This window comes from Rhinolophus ferrumequinum, chromosome 27, assembly GCF_004115265.2.
Source record: "Rhinolophus ferrumequinum isolate MPI-CBG mRhiFer1 chromosome 27, mRhiFer1_v1.p, whole genome shotgun sequence".
Lineage (NCBI taxonomy): Eukaryota > Metazoa > Chordata > Mammalia > Chiroptera > Rhinolophidae > Rhinolophus > Rhinolophus ferrumequinum.
The window spans coordinates 19,392,815-19,411,805 of NC_046310.1; the positions used below are offsets into that span (position 1 = coordinate 19,392,815).

The 18,991-nt window shown below is 35.3% G+C and overlaps 1 protein-coding gene across 1 annotated transcript in view; it reads right to left on the reverse strand.

Moving 5' to 3' along the window:
• Positions 1-7,929: 7,929 nt before the first annotated feature.
• Positions 7,930-18,991, reverse strand: part of FMN2 (formin 2) — a 331,660-nt gene continuing 320,598 nt past the window's right edge. Inside the window, exons 17-18 of the mRNA XM_033099694.1 lie at positions 9,658-9,739; positions 7,930-8,375 (exon numbers count right to left, since the gene is read on the reverse strand). Coding sequence (XP_032955585.1) covers positions 8,349-8,375; positions 9,658-9,739 — 109 coding nt within the window. The 3' untranslated portion in view covers positions 7,930-8,348. The remainder of the gene's footprint in view (positions 8,376-9,657; positions 9,740-18,991) is intronic.

The window sequence follows — 18,991 nt, forward strand, 5'->3', positions numbered from 1 at the left end:
GGAGTACTGACATCATTGGTGATGGGCCTCTCAATTTTTTGTCTCCCAATTGTTGTCATATAGATCGTACACATTTCTTATTAAATTTATTCCATGCTATTCATCTTTTTTTTTAGTTGCTATTTTAAGTGGGAAATTTTCCCAGTCATATCTTCCAACTGGACGTTGTATACTTGAAATTTGTTAATTTCTGTATATTAATCTTTTGTCTAGTCACTTTACCATATCTTGTTATTGTCACTAATAATTTTTGGTGGATTATTTTCTGATTTCTGAGTATATAATTTAATAAACAGCAAATAGAAATTAGTTTACCTCCTCTCTTTCAATTTTATACTATTTTTAATTTCATCATTTGAACAGAGATGAAAATAGCAATGGTAAAAGTAGACATCCTGGTCTTGTTCCCAGTTTTTAATGGGAAAGTTAACAAATGTTCCCATTATGCGCAGGCTGACTTTGCCTTGACATGTTTCATTACTTAAGGACATATTCATACTTTTTCCATCAAAGATGACTTTGAATTGCTTAAATAATTTTTTAACAGTTGGAGGAAATCACATAATTTTTCTCCACATAAGTATTATTTTTAAATAAACACATACTATTCATGGCCACATACATAGGATCACCGTGGCATTCCAGGAATAATCCCCACTTTTTCATAGTCCTTCTGGTGTCTGCTAGTATTTTGCTTGGTATTTTTGCAGTGCTATTCATAAATAAATTGGTCTATAGTATTCTTTTTTTTAATAATCTTTGTTGGTTTGGTAGCAATGTTTTTATGCTCACCAGCTATTTGCAGGTGGTCTGCTAGGGAGAGGACAGGCCTATGTTTCAAGCTAGCAAGTATTTCTTTATGAATCAAGGAGGAAAGCATGATTTATTCTAGCTTTTACTACTCCAATTCAGGGTCTCTTTCTTCAACTTTGTTATATTGATAGATGTCTTCCTGGAAATCTGACTTGCCTGTCTGATTTCTCATTTAGGCCTCTTCCCTGCTGAAAACAAAAACAAAAACAAAAACATACAGGGAAGCTTCCGATCCCAATTGGTGTACCAAGGTCCATTATGATCCATTCATCCAAATACAGGATTTTGTGATAGGGAGTGAGGACATGACCTCACCTTGGAGCAGACCTCGCTGGCTTTTGCTGAGATCTGCTTCCCCGAGCATCCTGTCTGCCTCCTGCAATACCCACACATTTGGAAGATCTTCCATGTATTTTGTGGTTTGAGTTTTTGATACCTCTAATTTTAATCAAAGATGAAGTTCGCAATTTTGCTCCTTGTTGCTTTGGGATGGTTTCTGAGAGGAGAAGGGCTAAGTGTTCCTTTCATCACACCATTTAAAAACATTAAACCTCTCTCTATTACTTTTGATTATATAATTGAAGATGTACTTCATGGGGGAAAAAAACGCACACAAAAAATAAGCCTTCAAAAGTCGGAGTTCACTAATTGGTTGGGAAGTGGAAACGTTAATGACAAGCTGGTGTAATACAAAGAATGGTTGCACAAGATTTCCAGAGCTTGTTAGTAACAATTCCTTTATTCCTCAAGCCCTCCTATCTAACATCCACAGTCACTTTTTTTTTCTAAATTTTCCAATTACAGTTGACATTCAATATTATTTTATATTAATTTCAGGTGAACAGCATAGTGGTTAAACATTTATATAGTTTGTGAAGTGATCCCCCTAATTAGTCTAGTACCCACCTGGCACAATACATAGTTACCGTGTTTCCCTGAAAATAAGACCTAGCCTGACAATCAGCTCTATCGCGTCTTTTGGAGCAAAAATTAATATAAGATCTGGTCTTATTTTACTATAATATAATTAATTTTTACATTGCATTAATTTTACATTAATTTTTGCTCCAAAAGACACATTTGAGCTGATTGTCCAGCTAGGTCTTATTTTTGGGGAAACACAGTGGTATATTATTGATTATATTTTACATGCTGTACTTCACAACTCTGTGACTCTTGTAACTACCAATTTGTACTTCTTAATTTCTTCACCGTTTTCTACCAGTCCCCTAACTCTCTTCCCATCTGGCAACCACCAGTTTGTTCTCTGTATTTATGAATCTGCTTCTGTTTTGTTTGTTCATTTATTTTATTCTTTAGATTCCACATATAAGTGACACCCTATGGTATTTGTCTTTCTCTGACTCATTTCACTAGGCATAATTCTCATTCATGTAATTACTAATGGTAAGATTTCATCATTTTATGGCTGAGTAATAGTTCATTGTATATATGTACCACTTTTTCTTTACCCAATTGTCTATGGATGCACTTAGGGAGCTTTCATATGTTGGCTATTGTAAATAACGCTGCAGTAAACATACTGCTGTACATATCTTTTTCAAATTAGTGTGTTGGATTTCTTTGGATAAATACCCAGAAGTAAAATTACTGCCTCATAAGGTAGTTCTATTTTTAATTTTTTGAGGAACATGCTTACTGTTTTCCATACTGGTTGCACGAATTTGCAATTCCACCAAGAATGTCTGAGCATTCCTTTTTCTCCGCATCCTCACCAACACTGGTTGTTTGTCCATTTATTGATGACAGCCATTCTGACAAATAAGGTGGTATCTTATTTTAGTTTTAATTTGCATTTCTCTGATAATTAGAGATGTTGAGCATCTTTTCATATGTCTATTGGAAATCTGTATGTTCTCTTTGGAGAAATGTCTATTCAGGTCTTCTGCCCACTTTTTAATTGCTTTGTTTTTTTTGGTGTTGAATTGTATGTGTTCTTTATAAATTTTGGACATTAATTCCTTATCAGATGTTTTCATTAGTGAATATCTTCTCCCGTTCAGTAGGTTGTCCTTTCATTTTGTTGGTGATTTCCTTTGCTGAGCAAAAATGTTTCAGTTTGATGCAGTCCCATTTGCTTATTTTTTTTTTGTTTGTTTCCCTTGCCTAAGGAGAAATATCAGAAAAAAGTATGACTAAGAGCAGTGTCAGAGAGTTTACTGCCAATGCTTTCTTCTAGGTGTTTTATGGTTTCATGTCTTACATTTAAGTCTTTAATGTACTTTGAGCTTACTTTTTTTAATATGTTATAAGATAGTTTCATTTTTTAAATGTCCAATTCTCCCAACACCATCTATCGAACAGACTGTCTTTACCTAATTGTGTATTCTTGCCTACTTTATCATAGATTAATTGACCATTTATTCATGCGTTTATTTCTGTGCTCTCTATTCAGTTCCATTGATCTCTGTGTCTGTTTTTAAGCCAGTATCATACTGTTTTGATTACTTTAGCTGTGTTGTGTAGTTTGATGTCACATAGTGTGATACCTCAAACTTTGTTCTTCTTTCTCAAGAATGCTGTGGCTATTTGGGGTCTTTTGTGGTTCCATATCAATTTTAGGATTATTTGTTCTACTTCTGGGGAAAATGCCATTGGTATTTTGATAGGGATTTTATTGAATCCATAGATTACTTTGGGTAGAATGGACATTTTAACGATGTTAATTCTTCCTATCTATAAGCATGGCATATGCTTCCATTTACTTCTATTGTCTCCAATTTCTGTCTTAATTGTCTTATAATTTTCTGATTTTTACCTCCTTGATTAAATTTATTCCTAGGTATTTTTTGATGCAATTGTAAGTGGGATTGTTTCCTTAATTTCTTTCTCTGATAGTTCATTACTGATGTATAAAAATGCAACCATTTTCTGAATATTAATATTGTATACTACTACTTGACTGAATTCATTTATAAGTTCTAATAGTTTTTTAGTGGAATCCTTAGGGTTCTCTCTCTATAATATCATGTCATCTGCAAATAATGACAGTTTTACTTCTTCCTTTCCATTGGATGCATTTTTTTTTTTCTTGTCTGACTGCTGTGTCTAGGTCTCTTAATATTATGTTGAATAAAAGTAGTGAAAGTGGACATCCTTGTCTTGTTCTTGGATATTAAGAAGAATGTTTTTAGCTTTTCCCCAATGAGTATGATGTTAGTTGTTGAGGGTTTTTCATATATGGCCTTTATTATGTTGAGGTATGGTCCCTTGATTTCCACTTTACTGAGAGTTTTTTTTTCAAAGCATAAATGATTGCTGGCTTTTGTCAAATACTTTTTCTCCATTTGATATGATCACATGATTTTTATCCTTCATTTTGTTTATGTGGTGTATCCAGTTAATTAATTTGAAGATATTGAACCAACCTTGCATACCAGGAATAAATTCTACTTTATCGTGGTGTATGATCTTTTTAATGTATTGCTGAATTTGGTTTGATAATATTTTGGTGAGGATTTTTGCATATATGTTCATCACGGACATTGGGCTATAACTTTCCTTTCTGTAATGTCTTTCTCTGTTTTGGGAGTCAAGGTAATGCTGGGGGTCTTTCCCCCTCTTGAATTTTTTGGCATAGTTTGGGAATTTTAGGTATTGTTTCTTTTTGAATGTTCAGTGAAATTTACTTGTGAAGCCATCAGGTCCAGGGTTTTTGTTAGTTGGGAGTTTTTTTTATTATTGATTTGATTTCATTAGTAGTAATTGGTCAGTTCAGATTTTGTTTCTTCTTGATTCACTTTTGGAAAATTGTATGTTTCTAGGAATTTATACCTGTTTTTCCAGATTTTCCAATTTGCTGGCATATAACTGTTCATAGCATTTTCTTACAACCCTTGGTATTTCTGGGGTGTCAGTTGTCACTTTTCCTGTTTCATTTCTGTGATTATTCATTTGGGTCCTCTCTCTTTTTTTCTTGGTGAGTCTGCTTAAGTGTATCAATTTTCTATATCTTTTCAAAGAACCATCTCGTGGTTTCATTGATATTTTGTATAGTTTTATTTTTTTAGACTCTATTTCATTTATTTTCACTCCGATCTTGATTATTTCCTTCCTTCTTCTCACTTTGGGCTTGGTTTGCTCTTTTTCTCCTAGTTCCTTTAAGTGTAATGTTAGATGGTTTGATATTTTTCTTGTTTTTTGAGGTAAGCCTGTATTGCTATGAACTTCCCTCTTAGGACTGCTTTTGCTGTTTCCCATTGTTTTTGGGTCATTGTGTTTCCATTTTCATTTGTCTCACGGTGTCTGATTTATTCCTTGATCTCATTGTTAACCCATTGTTTAGTAGCATGCTATTTAGCCTTATGTGTTTGCTTTTTAGGTTTTTGTTTGTTTGTTTTTAGTAATTGATTTCTAGTTTCATACCATTGTCATGGGAGAAAATGCTTGTTAGGATTTCAATCTTCTTAAAGTTATTGATACTTGTTTTGTGGTGTAAAATGTGGTGTATCTTGGAAAATGTTCCATGAGTACTTGAAAAGAATGTATATTATGCTGCTTTGGGATGAAATGCTCTAAAATATCAAATAAATCCATCTCATCTAGTGTATCATTTAAGGCTGCTGTTTCCTTGTTGATTTTGTCTGAAACATCCATCCAATGATATCAATGGAGTGTTCGAGTTACTTACATTGATCTCTCCCTTCATGTCCATCAATATCTGCTTTATAAATTTATGCTCTCCTAAGTTGGGTGTGTAAATATTTAGAAGGGTTATATCTTCTTGTTGGATTGATTCCTTTATCATTATGAGATGTCCTTCTTTGTTTCTTATTTTAATCTTTGTTTTATAGTCTATTTTGTTCATGTACGTATTGCTACCCCCGTGGTTTTTTTTTCCTGTTTCATGGGCATGGAATATCTTTTCCATCCCTTTACTTTCAGTCTGTGTGTGTCTTTCAATCTGAAGTGGATCTCTTGTAGACAGCATATGCATGGGTCATGTTTTGTTGTCCACTCAGTAACCCTAGGTCTTTTGATTGGACCATTTAATCCATTTACATTTAATGTGATTACTGATAGGTACGTAGTTATTGTTATTTCACATTGATGTTCTTTTATCCCCCTCTTCTTCTTGAAGAAGTCCCTTTAACATTTCCTGTAAAACTGGTTTGGCGGTGATGTACTTCTATAGGTTTTTCTTGTCTGACAAGCTCTTTAACTCTCCTTCAGTTTCTCTTACCCCCCTTCACTGGCCTAACTCCTACTCAATCCCCAGAGATTTAGCTTTTTGTCTGTTCTTAATTGGATATTACAATGAATTGTAATTGTTGCTTTACACTCTTTATTCTCCAGCTTGATATTGAGTTCTTTGAGGACAATTTTTTTCTTGTTTAAATGTGCAGTTATTAACACTTCAAGTATGCGGTTATTACAACTATGCATTGACACAAAGTAGATGCGAAGAAAAATTGATGAAGGAAGAAAAATTGATCATTATATATATTATATTGAAAAATTAGATCAGACCTACACATAAAGTTTATTTATGAAAAAGAAAGGAACTTTTCACGCTTCTCCATTGCACCATGCTTAGTTTTCATGTCTTATATTTCCTCTTCTATACCCATCTCTCCCTCACCATAATTTTTCCTTTGCCTTATCATTTTTTCAATAGCCCTTCACCACTTAATCGGTGTCAAGTGAATTTTTCGCATCTAATTTCTAACTTTTAGAAAAAAGATTTCTCAAATATTAATAATTGTTTGGAAGTGGAAAATACTGTTTCCTTAAAATTGCATTAGGAAAATTTCAACCTTTTTCAAAACATGTTTTGAAATGGCTGAATAATTATTTTATCTCTAAAAACAAGCATTCATCAAATACTTAACTACTAACAACTGCTAAAGCCTGAAATAAAAACTTTTTAAAATCTTCAAACACAGAAGGTCTAACTTATTTTCCTCCTAGTTTTAAATATGATGGCTTCATCTTAGGCAAGATGTGTACAACAGACACTGAACTTGTTTATTATTCACTTTATTTTCATATAAATTAACATCCTAAAAAATTGAAATAGAAACACTAAATACAGTATTGCACATCGCGATCTTTGTTAAATGCCCTATTAGTTCATTGAAGAATGTTAATATACACATTAGAAGGAGTGAAGGAAACAGGAAGACTACAAAACTACAACCAAAAAACCACCACTGTTTCTTTCCACTTAAACTACAAATAAAAGTTAAGAGGCCATACTTTACATAAATACAAACATAGTTATGATTCAGAACATTTTCTTTTTAAGTTGCTTTCCATAGTTGGTTTGTAATAGCAATAGATTCTCCCTTTTATCCACAACCATAACCCCCAACAGATATTAAAACAAAGAAAAAAAATATAGCTATCAGTGTTAGACAAAACCATCACAATGCATCATGAGCTGACTTGAAAGTACTCTCAGAAGAGTAGGAGATTTACTTTTCCCCCATCAACATAAAATAAAGCCCTTTCCTAGACTCCTTCAGATAATGAATCATTACATACTCATTTTACAGCTTTTAATCACCTGCCATAACCCATAAAGAGAACCCCGATCATGTCAAAATACTCAGGCAGGTATGTTTAATTAACAAGTGTTAGGTAAATGCCAATTGATCCAAAAACTTATTTTTTCTATTTCTTTTTAATTTTTTTATTTTTTTAGCCAACAATCAGTCATGTTTGGCAATTTTATGAGTGCCATTTATTTAAATTCCTTCAAAATACTGAGTCATATTTTCTTTGTGAAAGGCAACGGCAAAAGGTATAGAGAAGCACACCTTTAGTTTCATTTACTGCTACTACAGATTAGCTTTATGTAGGTTCTCAATGGACACAGTCTGATAAAAGCCCTCGTTAAACTTAAAACTCGGATTCCTGCCCATAGTAAATGATTTATAGGAAAGGTGTTTCCTTTTACTATTTTTTTCTATTCATTATCTAACAAGTAAAAACAATGATAAACTTCTTTCACAAATATATAATTATGGAGAGCAACCCAAAGACTTGGAAAATCCTTAATTATAATATATAAATGGTACTTCAATTTTAGAATAGAAAATATACACGTCGATGTGAAACTGATACAACAATTCACTAGAAATAACATTTCAACCATACATCTAAGTGCAGTGATGTGGAGTACTGGCTGTCAGTAGAAAGGAAAGTGTTTTACTGTGATAAAGAATATTCTCACAGAAGTAAATGTTAGTTACCGTTTAGCATGTTCAGAATTAATGCAGATACTGCCTCTTACACATGCTGTTTTGGTCTATCGGTATAATACCATAAACTTTTACAAAAAGAAAAGGTGTCAAATTCTCCACTGGTCTACTGCTTTTGCATTTTTATAGGAATGTACAGTAAAACTCAACAATCAGTGAACTGTCTAGAAAACACAAAGATTATGCAAGAGGTCAAGAAGAAAAATGATCAAAATGTTGTAGTGTCTGTCCTTCCTGCCTTCAGGTTCAGGTCAGCTGAATGTTGTGGAAGTGGTGAGAGTGACTCATTTTCATTCTGCTTCTCTTTGTTTAGGTTTTCATGCTTATCTTTGCTTTCTGAAAATAAATGCACCAGATAAGAGTTATAGTTAGAAACAAGAAGTTTAAAAAATGTATGGAGTTTAGAGTAGCCCAAACAAGACCTTTTTCATTTGGATCAAATTCTCTGAGAAAGGTTAAAGATCAACCAACTCATAAAGGAAACAAAATATAAGTAGAATATGTTTTTTTTTTCTTTTAGAATTTTCACTAAGACAAACCACAAAATATTTTTGAGAAAAAGAAAAGTTTGTAACATTAAGTTTCTAACTGAGGTGAAAGAGTGACAACTCAACTTTCTCATTCTCAGTTTTATGTATCCTTATATATCTTTACAACAGCATGATTGATTAATAAATAATTCATCCTCCTTATTCAATACACTTTGCATTTGTCCTTTAATCAATAAGACAAAACAAATTATAATACTTGTCATTAGTTAAGATTAATTTTGATACAGAGAAACTGAAGGGAAAACAGCTTTTCTTTCATAACTTTTTCTAAAGAGGGTTATTTAATCATGTACCAATTTCGTTTATTTTTGTATCTTTTCCATTTAGACTATGTTAGACTGATCCCATTCAAAATGCTCTTATTTTATGGCCTACCCCAACTTTTCACTTAAAACAGCATCATTGACTCACTCTGTGGCACTCAAAGCATTCAACAAAACATTTACAGTAAGTACAAGGAAAAACTTGTCATTTTCACCAAGCCCTTTCTTCCCAGTGTGGGAAGCTTGGCATTTTCTTTTCATGGAAGAAGCGGGGCAAGGAGGAAACAGAACAGCCTGTTAAACTCAGGCTGTTTATTGACTGACAGCTATTACACAGCCAACTCTGTAGAGCCATTTACCGTACAAACCAGATCTGAGCCCTCTGGTCTTTGCAAAGGACAACACTGTACTTGGCATCTGCCATTATGTTTTAGGTCACAGTGACATTAATTCAACTATGCTGGCCACTCTGTGTTCAAATGCAGGCCCTGTGCTGTGGTCACGTGTAATGAGGAAAGAGAAAGATCGCCCCCCAACTCCCACCTACACATTCATATTCATATAGAAGCCTGCCCTTAGCAGATTTATCTTAATTCTTAAGCTTTGAAGGCTGAATACTGAGAGCTCTTAGCCTTTTGGGCCTAATTGAAAGCATCAGGGTTAGGAAATTCTCTAAGTCAGAAGCTTATTATTTACTCAAACTTAAGAGGAAATTATTATGACATATATGTTTATTTTGCGAAAACAGTGTTGAAAAGCCAAAAAAAAGGAAATCACATGTTAAAGAACAGAAAAGATACTTACAATTCCAGAGTCATGTCTTGGTTTTATTTTATACAGTGATTTTCCCTTTTTCTGCCTACACACTTCTTCAGCTTCTTTTACTCTGAGTGGGAAGAAGACAAATGTATTTGAACAAAGACCCACATAGACCACTGCAATCCACCTTACAGTCGGCGAGCAAGCACCAGCTCATTAAAGATTTGATTAACTGGAGAAAATAATACCACAGACACAGGAATGTTACCTGACATTTGATTTTAAAAACGTAGAATGTTAGAGCTAGAGGCAAATTCATCCAGGAACTGAAGGATGTAGAATGGAATAGTACACAAACAGATAAATATTTTTATGCATACATTTCATCCGATATTAAAGGACTCTTTCATGTCCAAGGAAGTAAAGAAATAGCCCTCGTTTTCAGGTGAGCATGCTGAGATTGGGTCTATTACACAAACAGAATTGGCACGATAACATAAATCAGAAACATCAAAATAAGCCAATTAACAGCATCATATAAAAAACTCGAAAGCTTATATAAACTGATTATAGATTCACTTTCCACATCACACTTACTCATGCATGAAAGTTATTTGCAATGAATACTTGGGCAATTTAAAAATTTGAACTTCATCAAGCAACCATTTAATTGAAAAAAAGAGAGAGTGAGCAATAACAACATTTTAATACTACTAGGGTTTCTTTTTAAACACACACTCCAAGGAAAACAGTACTGGATTTAGCAGAGGTAGAGTTAAAAGACGATGTTATTTGGTGATAAGTTCTGCATTAATTCTGGCTTTGCTGTTTGACATTGTGTAATGTCCCGAGACCACTGACCCTTATATTCTCGCAAACACCGTGTTGCCCCAAAAATAGACCTAGCCGGACAATCATTTCTAATGTATCTTTTGGAGCAAAAATTAATATAAGACTCTGTCTTATATTACATTATGTTATATTATAAAAGATCCAGTATTGTATTATATTATATTATATTATATTATATTATATTATATTATATTATATTATAGTAAAATAAGACCAGGTCTTATATTAATTTTTGCTCCAAAAGACGCATTAGAGCTGATTGTCCAACTAGGTCTTATTTTTGGGGAAACATGGTAGTAAGAGGGCTCAATAATATATAATAATAGTACTATTATTACTACACAGAGTTGTTGCAAAGATCAAAAATATTTTATTTAAAAAGTTCTTCATAAATTGTAAAATACTATAAAAAGTTATACATGATTACAAACATAAGAAATCTGCAAACTGGATTTCTATTAATAAAAAGGGGTACAATAAGAAGGAAAAGAACCTATGAGTTAATTTATTTTGTTATTATGATTTACCTTGGGAATAAAAAATAGTTATTTTTAGAGAACCTAAAAAGGCCATGACTTATCTTGAGGCAAGACTGCATGCAGATCTTGAAGCACATTTCCTCAAAGAAACAAATTATAAATATATCTCTTGAGTCCTGTGGCAAACGATCCAATGAGAGAATTCACCTCTGATATAGCTGAAAGAATCCTGTTTTTAAACAACAGAATGAAGCAAATAACCCAGTCCAGGAGCTGGAAGATTGATGTTATCATTTACCTTAAAATACGACGAACGAAAGGAATTCCTTTTGGACACAAAATGCTTGCTGGGTTGATGTTGTTAGTAATTCCAGAAAATGATGAAAATTTAGAAGACACTCCATTGTTACCACTTTTATTACTTTCTCCCAAGTCATAAATTGTCTTTAATCCTTCCTCTAAACATTTGAAGACAAAAATATTTTCTTTATAACAAACCAAGGATTGCAGAGTCCCCATCTTCCTCAGAAACAGCTACCAGTAAATTCAAGTTGAAGTATTTGGACAGGGAATGAAGGACACTTTTTTTCTTTAGCACTTATCAAATATTCAGTAGATCTCTTCTTAAGTTTACTTGGATTGCTTTAAAGGATTTTGTGATATTTTGAAAAATGCGCTTCACAAGTCTTTAGATCACCAAAGCATCTTAATTTTCTCACTATTTTATTTATCTTGTACTTAAAACACATTTTTGTAAGGATCACAGAAAGGCGACTCTAATACACACATATTTAACTTGACACAAAAACAAATTCAGCCATTCCTTATGGCAGAGATGATGAAAACTAAAGAGAATGTGCGTCAACGAATGCTCATAAGATCTTTTAGCTCATCCATTCATTTGACAATCAATGACTCCAGGCCAGGCACTGGGATTGGCTCATTTTTATAAGGACAATTAAATTCAACATCTAGGAGAGACACACACATAAGTAAGTAAAGTACAGTGATGCACTCAGCACCACCACCTAGGTTTTCAGAGGAGGTTCCTGGAGTTGGTGGGCAGGGGCTATGGAGATCTTTCTGGAGCAGGATGATGGCGGAGCCTTGTTTCAAGGATAATTTTCCACACTTTTCTTGGAAGGGGAAACAGTACTGAGGGTGAAAGAATAGTACTGTATACAGAAGAACATGTGCCAAGACCAAAGCTTAGAGAACTATAAACACTTCTCCCTTCTGCTGCCGTAGGATCCCCGCACTACTAACCGGCTTTCTCCTTCAGTTTCTTCTGTGTTGGACTGGGGGGAGTCAGTCACTGTATCCTGAGCACCTCAGGATGTGTGCAACTAAATGATGCGGGGAGCTGGAAAACTGAACATCACAATCTCGAGCAACCACTCTTCCAACTTAGGAGAAGAATTATTGAGAATTTATCAAACTGCCATTCTCCAGGCGCACTCTTTTAGTATATTCTGGTTTAGTCCCTCTGGGATGCTTTATAAGCAGCACCCAGGAGAACCTGATGTCAGCAGCCTGTGGGCAACACTTTGAGAACCGGCACTCTGCGACCCAGTATTCTCTCTGAAGCCCCGACCGGGTGGCCGGCCACACTGTGCCCCCGGCCAACCACACTTCCTCACCCTTCTCTACTTCACAGTATAAACACAGGTCACAATCCCAAACCACAAAAACTTGCTCACTTTAACACTCTGTGAGTCCCACCCCACCTAAACCAATGTTGCTTCTTCCAAATGCCAATTTTAGTTCAACAAAACTCTTGACAACAAGACATTTTTTTTTCACACTTTAGGGAAGAAAAAAGAACATGCCCCCGGAGTTGAGATACAGTGCTGGAGATGCAAGATGTAAGAAAAATAATGAGGGAGAAGCTGGGATGGAGGACCCAAGCCAGTTGTTCATGGGAGCGTTTCCTCCTTGGGCTCTCCATCGGGGCAACTGTGGCGGAGCCCTAAGCTACAAGTTTCCACCTATTGAGTAAACTACTTGTACACGTTCCATCTTCTTTCCCTGCTGCCTCACCGCTCATTCAACAAGGCCTGAATTTTCTTAAACTGAGCAGGAAAAAGAGGTTCATCTCACAACTAGACATCAAAGATTTTAAGTGAAAAAGCACAATGGCAACACCACTTCAAATAATAAACAGAAAGGACCAATACGTCTTGTTTGGAAAGGAAAGAAACAAAGCAGTTACCACGAAGAAGGAGGAAAATAAGGCTGATTTGAAAAACACAGTCCGTGGCTTCCAAATTTTGCCTGCACTTGAGTCTAAACTCTAATTTGGGTGAAGTCTATGGAAGATGTGCACAGACAGACATAGCTCTTGTTCATGATTCATGAAGATACATTCTTTTTAACGTGTCTGCTTTCACACAAGGGGACTTCCAGGGTATTTGCTAATCAAGATTTCACCCTATTAGAGAACTCACAAGGCAAGTAAGAATTTTTGGATGAAGTCTTTGATAGGCTTATTCTAACAATTGTAACTTCTAATCAGCAATCTAGATAACAGAAGGAAAATATGAACAAAACCAAATCATATGATAATGAAAACTCTTCACTGAGCACTTTTAATGATTTTGGAAAAACAACACAGAAAGCAGAGACTAGAAAACAGGAAATGTAGCATTATCTTTTAGACAGAAGGATATGAAATGGTATATAATGGCTATAAAATTTGATGTTTATGTTAATATTTTGCTGTACTATCTTTTATTGTCTATGAAACTTCAGAAACAAAACTGATGAATAAATTTCAAAAGTATGTACTTATCCCTTAAATGGAGGACCAAAAGTAAAGAATACAAGGTCTTATCTTTTAAGGGAGAATTTAATTATGGGAAATAACAACAACAAAAATATGGAATCAGATTTGGCAAACAGAGTAGGTGACCAATTTGAGCAAAACAACTTTTGTCATAAGCAAAGTTTCATTCTGGCAATGGTCAGAAAGACCGTGTGTGATTCCCCAAAACCTCAAACTTGCTCCTTTCAAGGACGAATCTTTGTATAACCAATTTTGAATATAGTCTTTTTGAAAAACAACACTTTTCTCTTTTTTTAAAGTATGGATGGTACACATTGTATTATCATATTACATGATATTATTGCATTATGGTATACATTATAGTATAGTAATTTCAAGTTACACTTTTTCTTATATAAATGTAACGATTTGACTCTTACTTGATGGCCAATGTTCATCATTGCACATGTCACTACTGTAATGTGCTGATCACAGGGCCTGCCCACGTGTTGACCCAACACTTAGTACTTTGCTGCAATTTACTTGTGTTTATTTTTTAAGTGTTGTGTTTGTTTCTGGGATGGCAGGTTGTGATCACTTCTCGCTAGCGCCAGCATGCCTGCCTCTGTCTTCTTTTAATAATTTCTATCTTCTTTAGAGGGAAAAACCAGCTAACTAAACTAATTTAAATGAGACTCAAGTTGGATCAATAAGACTCTGAGTTCAGGCTGAGTGAAAGGAATAGAGTTCCTGGACGTGGAGGCAGTAAGTGACTTCAGTTGTCACAGGGCTTCTTCCTCACTCCCCAGCTGCCACAAACTTCAGGGTTCACAGGTGTGTCTGGAAGGTGAGGGAGGCCGGAAGTCTGACTGACATATACACGGGGGTTTACCAGTCTAAATTTCTAAGGGTAGAAGATGCTAAGATATCACAGACCTATTCATAGTGCGTACCACCCAATCAGCTATTCAGCAGGTTGTCCATAAAGATGGAAAGGAATGCTGGAATGACTGTGAAACCTGAAAATTCAAATCTCTCAATGTAAAGCAGTGTGACACCATTAACTGGTAATGACAGATTTTGTGATACTACAGTGAACCAACTGCAGGATAAGAGGTGAAGCATTTTGTGAGGAATATGAGATTATCCCTTAGTTGAAATTGTTTTATAGGGCAAAAATGACCAAAGAAAAAGAAAGTATCTTTAAGTGTTAAAGCTTAAATTTAAATTTACCTTTAAAAAACTCATATGAAACTTATCTTCTAAAAAGAAAGTTGTAAATGTAACCTAAAGGAAATAAATTTCAGCACATCGATACAGATTTTTTTTATTCCTTACATACAAATATTCAAAGTTGTAACAACTTCATTTGGTTTTAAGATGTTAAGCTTAGAAGATATTAAACATAGAAAATATGTGTCCAAAAGAATAAGAATATTTTTAAAGTTTATATTAGAGAGAAGACAGAGATAGGTGATAGAGTGAGAAATACTTTGTATCTCAGAATTTGTTGAAACTAGTTTAAATTCCAACAATTATTTTTATTTTGGTAGTTTCCAAAACAAATGAAAAGTTTCTCAAACTTTGTCCTTACTAGAACTGGATGCTTTTACACTAAGGACTATTCTAAACAAAGAGCATGGTTTCTTATTTCTCTCCTAATAAAGATGCATCTTTCTCTGCACTTTCCCTCCCTAGCCCCAGACCCATTTACTGTCAGGCAAACATATACAAAAAGTTCAGGGTGATTAAGTTTAAAGACGGTTTGTGAGATGAGTAAGGAAGATACACTCTGGCACAGAGACAGAGACAAGAAACCAGACGTCCCTGTAGCCCTACAGGCAGAATCATTTTTATCTACTTTCTAGAGCAAAAGCCAGGCTGACCACAATCTTATCAAGAAAACAGATATGCTCTCATCATTCAATCGAATGAGAAAGGGAGCCACTTTTCTGCCACAAAACATTCATAATTTTGTCTAAATAAGTATCTGTGGCGGATGGATTCACTTCCTGCTGGCTCCAACTCGGCTTGCTGGGAATAGCCTGATTCCTTACTGGAGTCTGCAGCCTGTGAGATTTAAGTGCAGCCCAGCACTGGGAGGTCACACGTCAGAGGTCCTTAGACAGTGGAGATGGATCTTCTAACAAGACAAAATTATCCTTATTACCAGTTCACAGTGTACTTCACTGAAACACAACACCATCATGTCTGCCTACAAATTTTCAATTTTTTAATTCAAAAGAGAAAGGGAAATACACACACACCCACACCCCCCCCACACACACACACACAGGGAGGGAGAACCTAGACAAAGGCTGGTTAGGAGTAGGATGCCAGCTTTGAAGCGTGGGTCTCTCTCCGGGTAAAGACAAGAGTAGGTATTAGACACCCTGTGGGATTAAAGGTGATTTGGGGCCGTTTACTCCTGGCTCTGTCTTCTCTCCTTTATTGACCTCAATGATTTAAAATACACACACACACAACCCCGAAATAAAATGGACACAATCCACCAAAATGCCACTTATTATCACAAGTAAAAAGAACTTAAGTTTCCTCAGGCACGTATTTCTGAATGTGAGTTGAATTTCTGAATTTCATCACTGACAATCTCTGACTTTTTCAGAGAACACTGCATTTGCATCCCAAACGCTGACAGGGAGCAATTAGAATGAGTGCCAAGTAGCTCCTGACTCAAGGAAACTGGGTTTAAAAAAGCCTGTGAGCTACTTGATGTGGCAGGACCGTGGCTCAGGAATGGGCATTAAGACCTGGAGAAGGACTCACACCTCACATTTCACTCACCAAACAGTCATGCACGATGCAAGTCTATCATTTCTCTTAACAACATGAGCTGAAGTTTGAGGAATATTCAATCTACCATCTAGGATTCCATGACTGATATACAGGTTCTATGCTGACGTTCTAAAAACTCCAAATATACATTGAACATAAAGCCAATAAGCAGAGGTCACGTACACCATTTTCCTGCATGCCTGAGTGAAGCGAGACGAATCATCAGAAAACACATTCAACCAATCAAATCCATTTCCTATAATTTGAAACTCATTAATGACGGTCTAGGATTCTATAAATGTAGAACATTGTCAGTCATGGATGAACTACCTCAGAAGGAAATGTTTCCCCATAGTTTTGGAAGGGCTGTAAGTAAGGGAAGGTGGTTATGGATGTATGCTGCTATGCTCTCGTTTCAAAGCAAAAAAAAACACAAAAATTTCACACAAACACAAATCATTCCCATCAGTCTCTCTGCTGAATCAAAAAGTTGTCAGTATTTTCCTACCTCCCAGTGTGCCCTTGTCCTCCCTCTCCCCCATCATGCTAATGACTAAAATGGTGAACTAGCCTTTTAATTCTCTTACGCTTTGGTCCTCAGAGAACTTCTGAGTTTTCCAACTGTCTTTCTGGATATGCTTTTTTAATCTCTTTTGCTGCTTTGTAATTATTAAACTTCCCCTCCAGTGGTATTTATCCCTCAGGGCTCTAATCTCGATGCTGGTATCCATAGGAAATCTCCACTTTATAATTACGACTATCATTTCTATGCTGAAGATTTTCAGATCTACACCTCGAGCTCTGACCTCTCTCCCAACCTCCAAATCCTAGTGAACATTCTTCTCCTCTCACTTACCTGGGCCTTGGTTAAGAACATAACCATCCATACCATTCATTCTCTCCCTCTTCATCACTATCCCCCTCATCATGCATATACGAATGGTTAGCAAGTTCTGTTATTAATTATTCCTTAGTAATGATTTTAAAATCTGCCCCAACCTAATTCCATCGTCCCTGGTTGTTTTTCAAGCCTCTCCACCTTATGTCACTTGGACCACTGCCAAACCCTTCAGACTGGCCTTTGCGTAAGTCTAATCCATTCTTCACAAATGTCCTAAACATGGGAATCATCTGAGCCACTCATTCATTTGCCAAAGGGAAAAAAACAATGTTTAAGTTCCTTAGTGAGGTATTCCAGAACATTTACAACTAACCTAACTTCTCTGTAGTTTCTACAATGTTCCCTGGGCTCCAGCCATAGAGAACCACATCCCCACCCCACGGGAGGCCCTTGATAAGTCGGTCCCTCTGGGACTGCCCATTGTCTTTTTTTCCCTTCTTCCCATGGATCCTCTAAGTTAAGCTCAAAGCTTTCTATAGAAAGTATATCTGAGACATTCACAGCAAGCTTGTTTATGCAATCCTCTATGATTTTGCACGATTTTATTCAGTTTTTAGTTTAAAGATTTACAGCTACCCATATGCCTTATTGAATAGTAAAATTCCACGAGATAAGGGCTCATGTGTATTCATTTTTATATTCATAAGAAAAATAAACCTCACACAACTCAATATTCACTAGATGTTTGAAAAATAACTGGCTCGGTGAATAATGATGATGGATAGGAAAATTAAAATTAAGCTGAAAAAAATCACAGGGATAAATTTTGGCAAATAACTAGGGCATAGATCTAAATCTCTCATTTTTGCCTCCTTCTTCTGGTGAACTCTTCAGCAATGAGTCTGGACGTTCAATCCACATGTTGAGTAAACTATGTGGGCTCCTATTTGGCTTGACCATTGAGTTTACTGATTTACTGTTACAATTCCATCCATAAAAAACAATTTAGTTTGGATGACTGTACATAAAATTTAAAGTTTTGAAATAGCTTAGGGTATCATATTCACTTTCTTTCATTTTACAGAAAAGCTAATTTTGGATACACTATATGAATCATTAGTAGCCTGGAAAGATTCAACATGATATTGTGTTAAACTATTTTCACTAACCCTTATTAACTCTTAGGTCAGTGGGAAAGATAAATTCCATAGATATAATATATCTTCATTTCAACAAAATAGTTAAAGTATCTCTAATAGGATGTCTGCAGACTAGACAGAGAAATGATGGCTAGGTGAGAGGATCCTCAGATGAATTAACGATGATCAAATATGCCTGAAGAAGGCAACAGGGTGACTTGATGTATAGTTATGTTCCTGTTTTAAAGAGCATGACCTTGAAGAGGGTCCAAGCACAATAACTGGTAAAATTTATTATAGAGGCTGTTTTAATCTGAGCACAGAGAAAATTGTCCTAGCAATCACAGATCTCCAAAACATGACAGAGTTTCCTTTCCATTTGAAGAAAAGTCACATCTGCAGTGAGCCAGTGGTGTGCCATACCCAGTGGGAGTTTCACGTGCGCCACTTTTTATTCAACCTCCTAACATGAGAGATACTATTATACTATTTTAGAGATGAGGAGCCT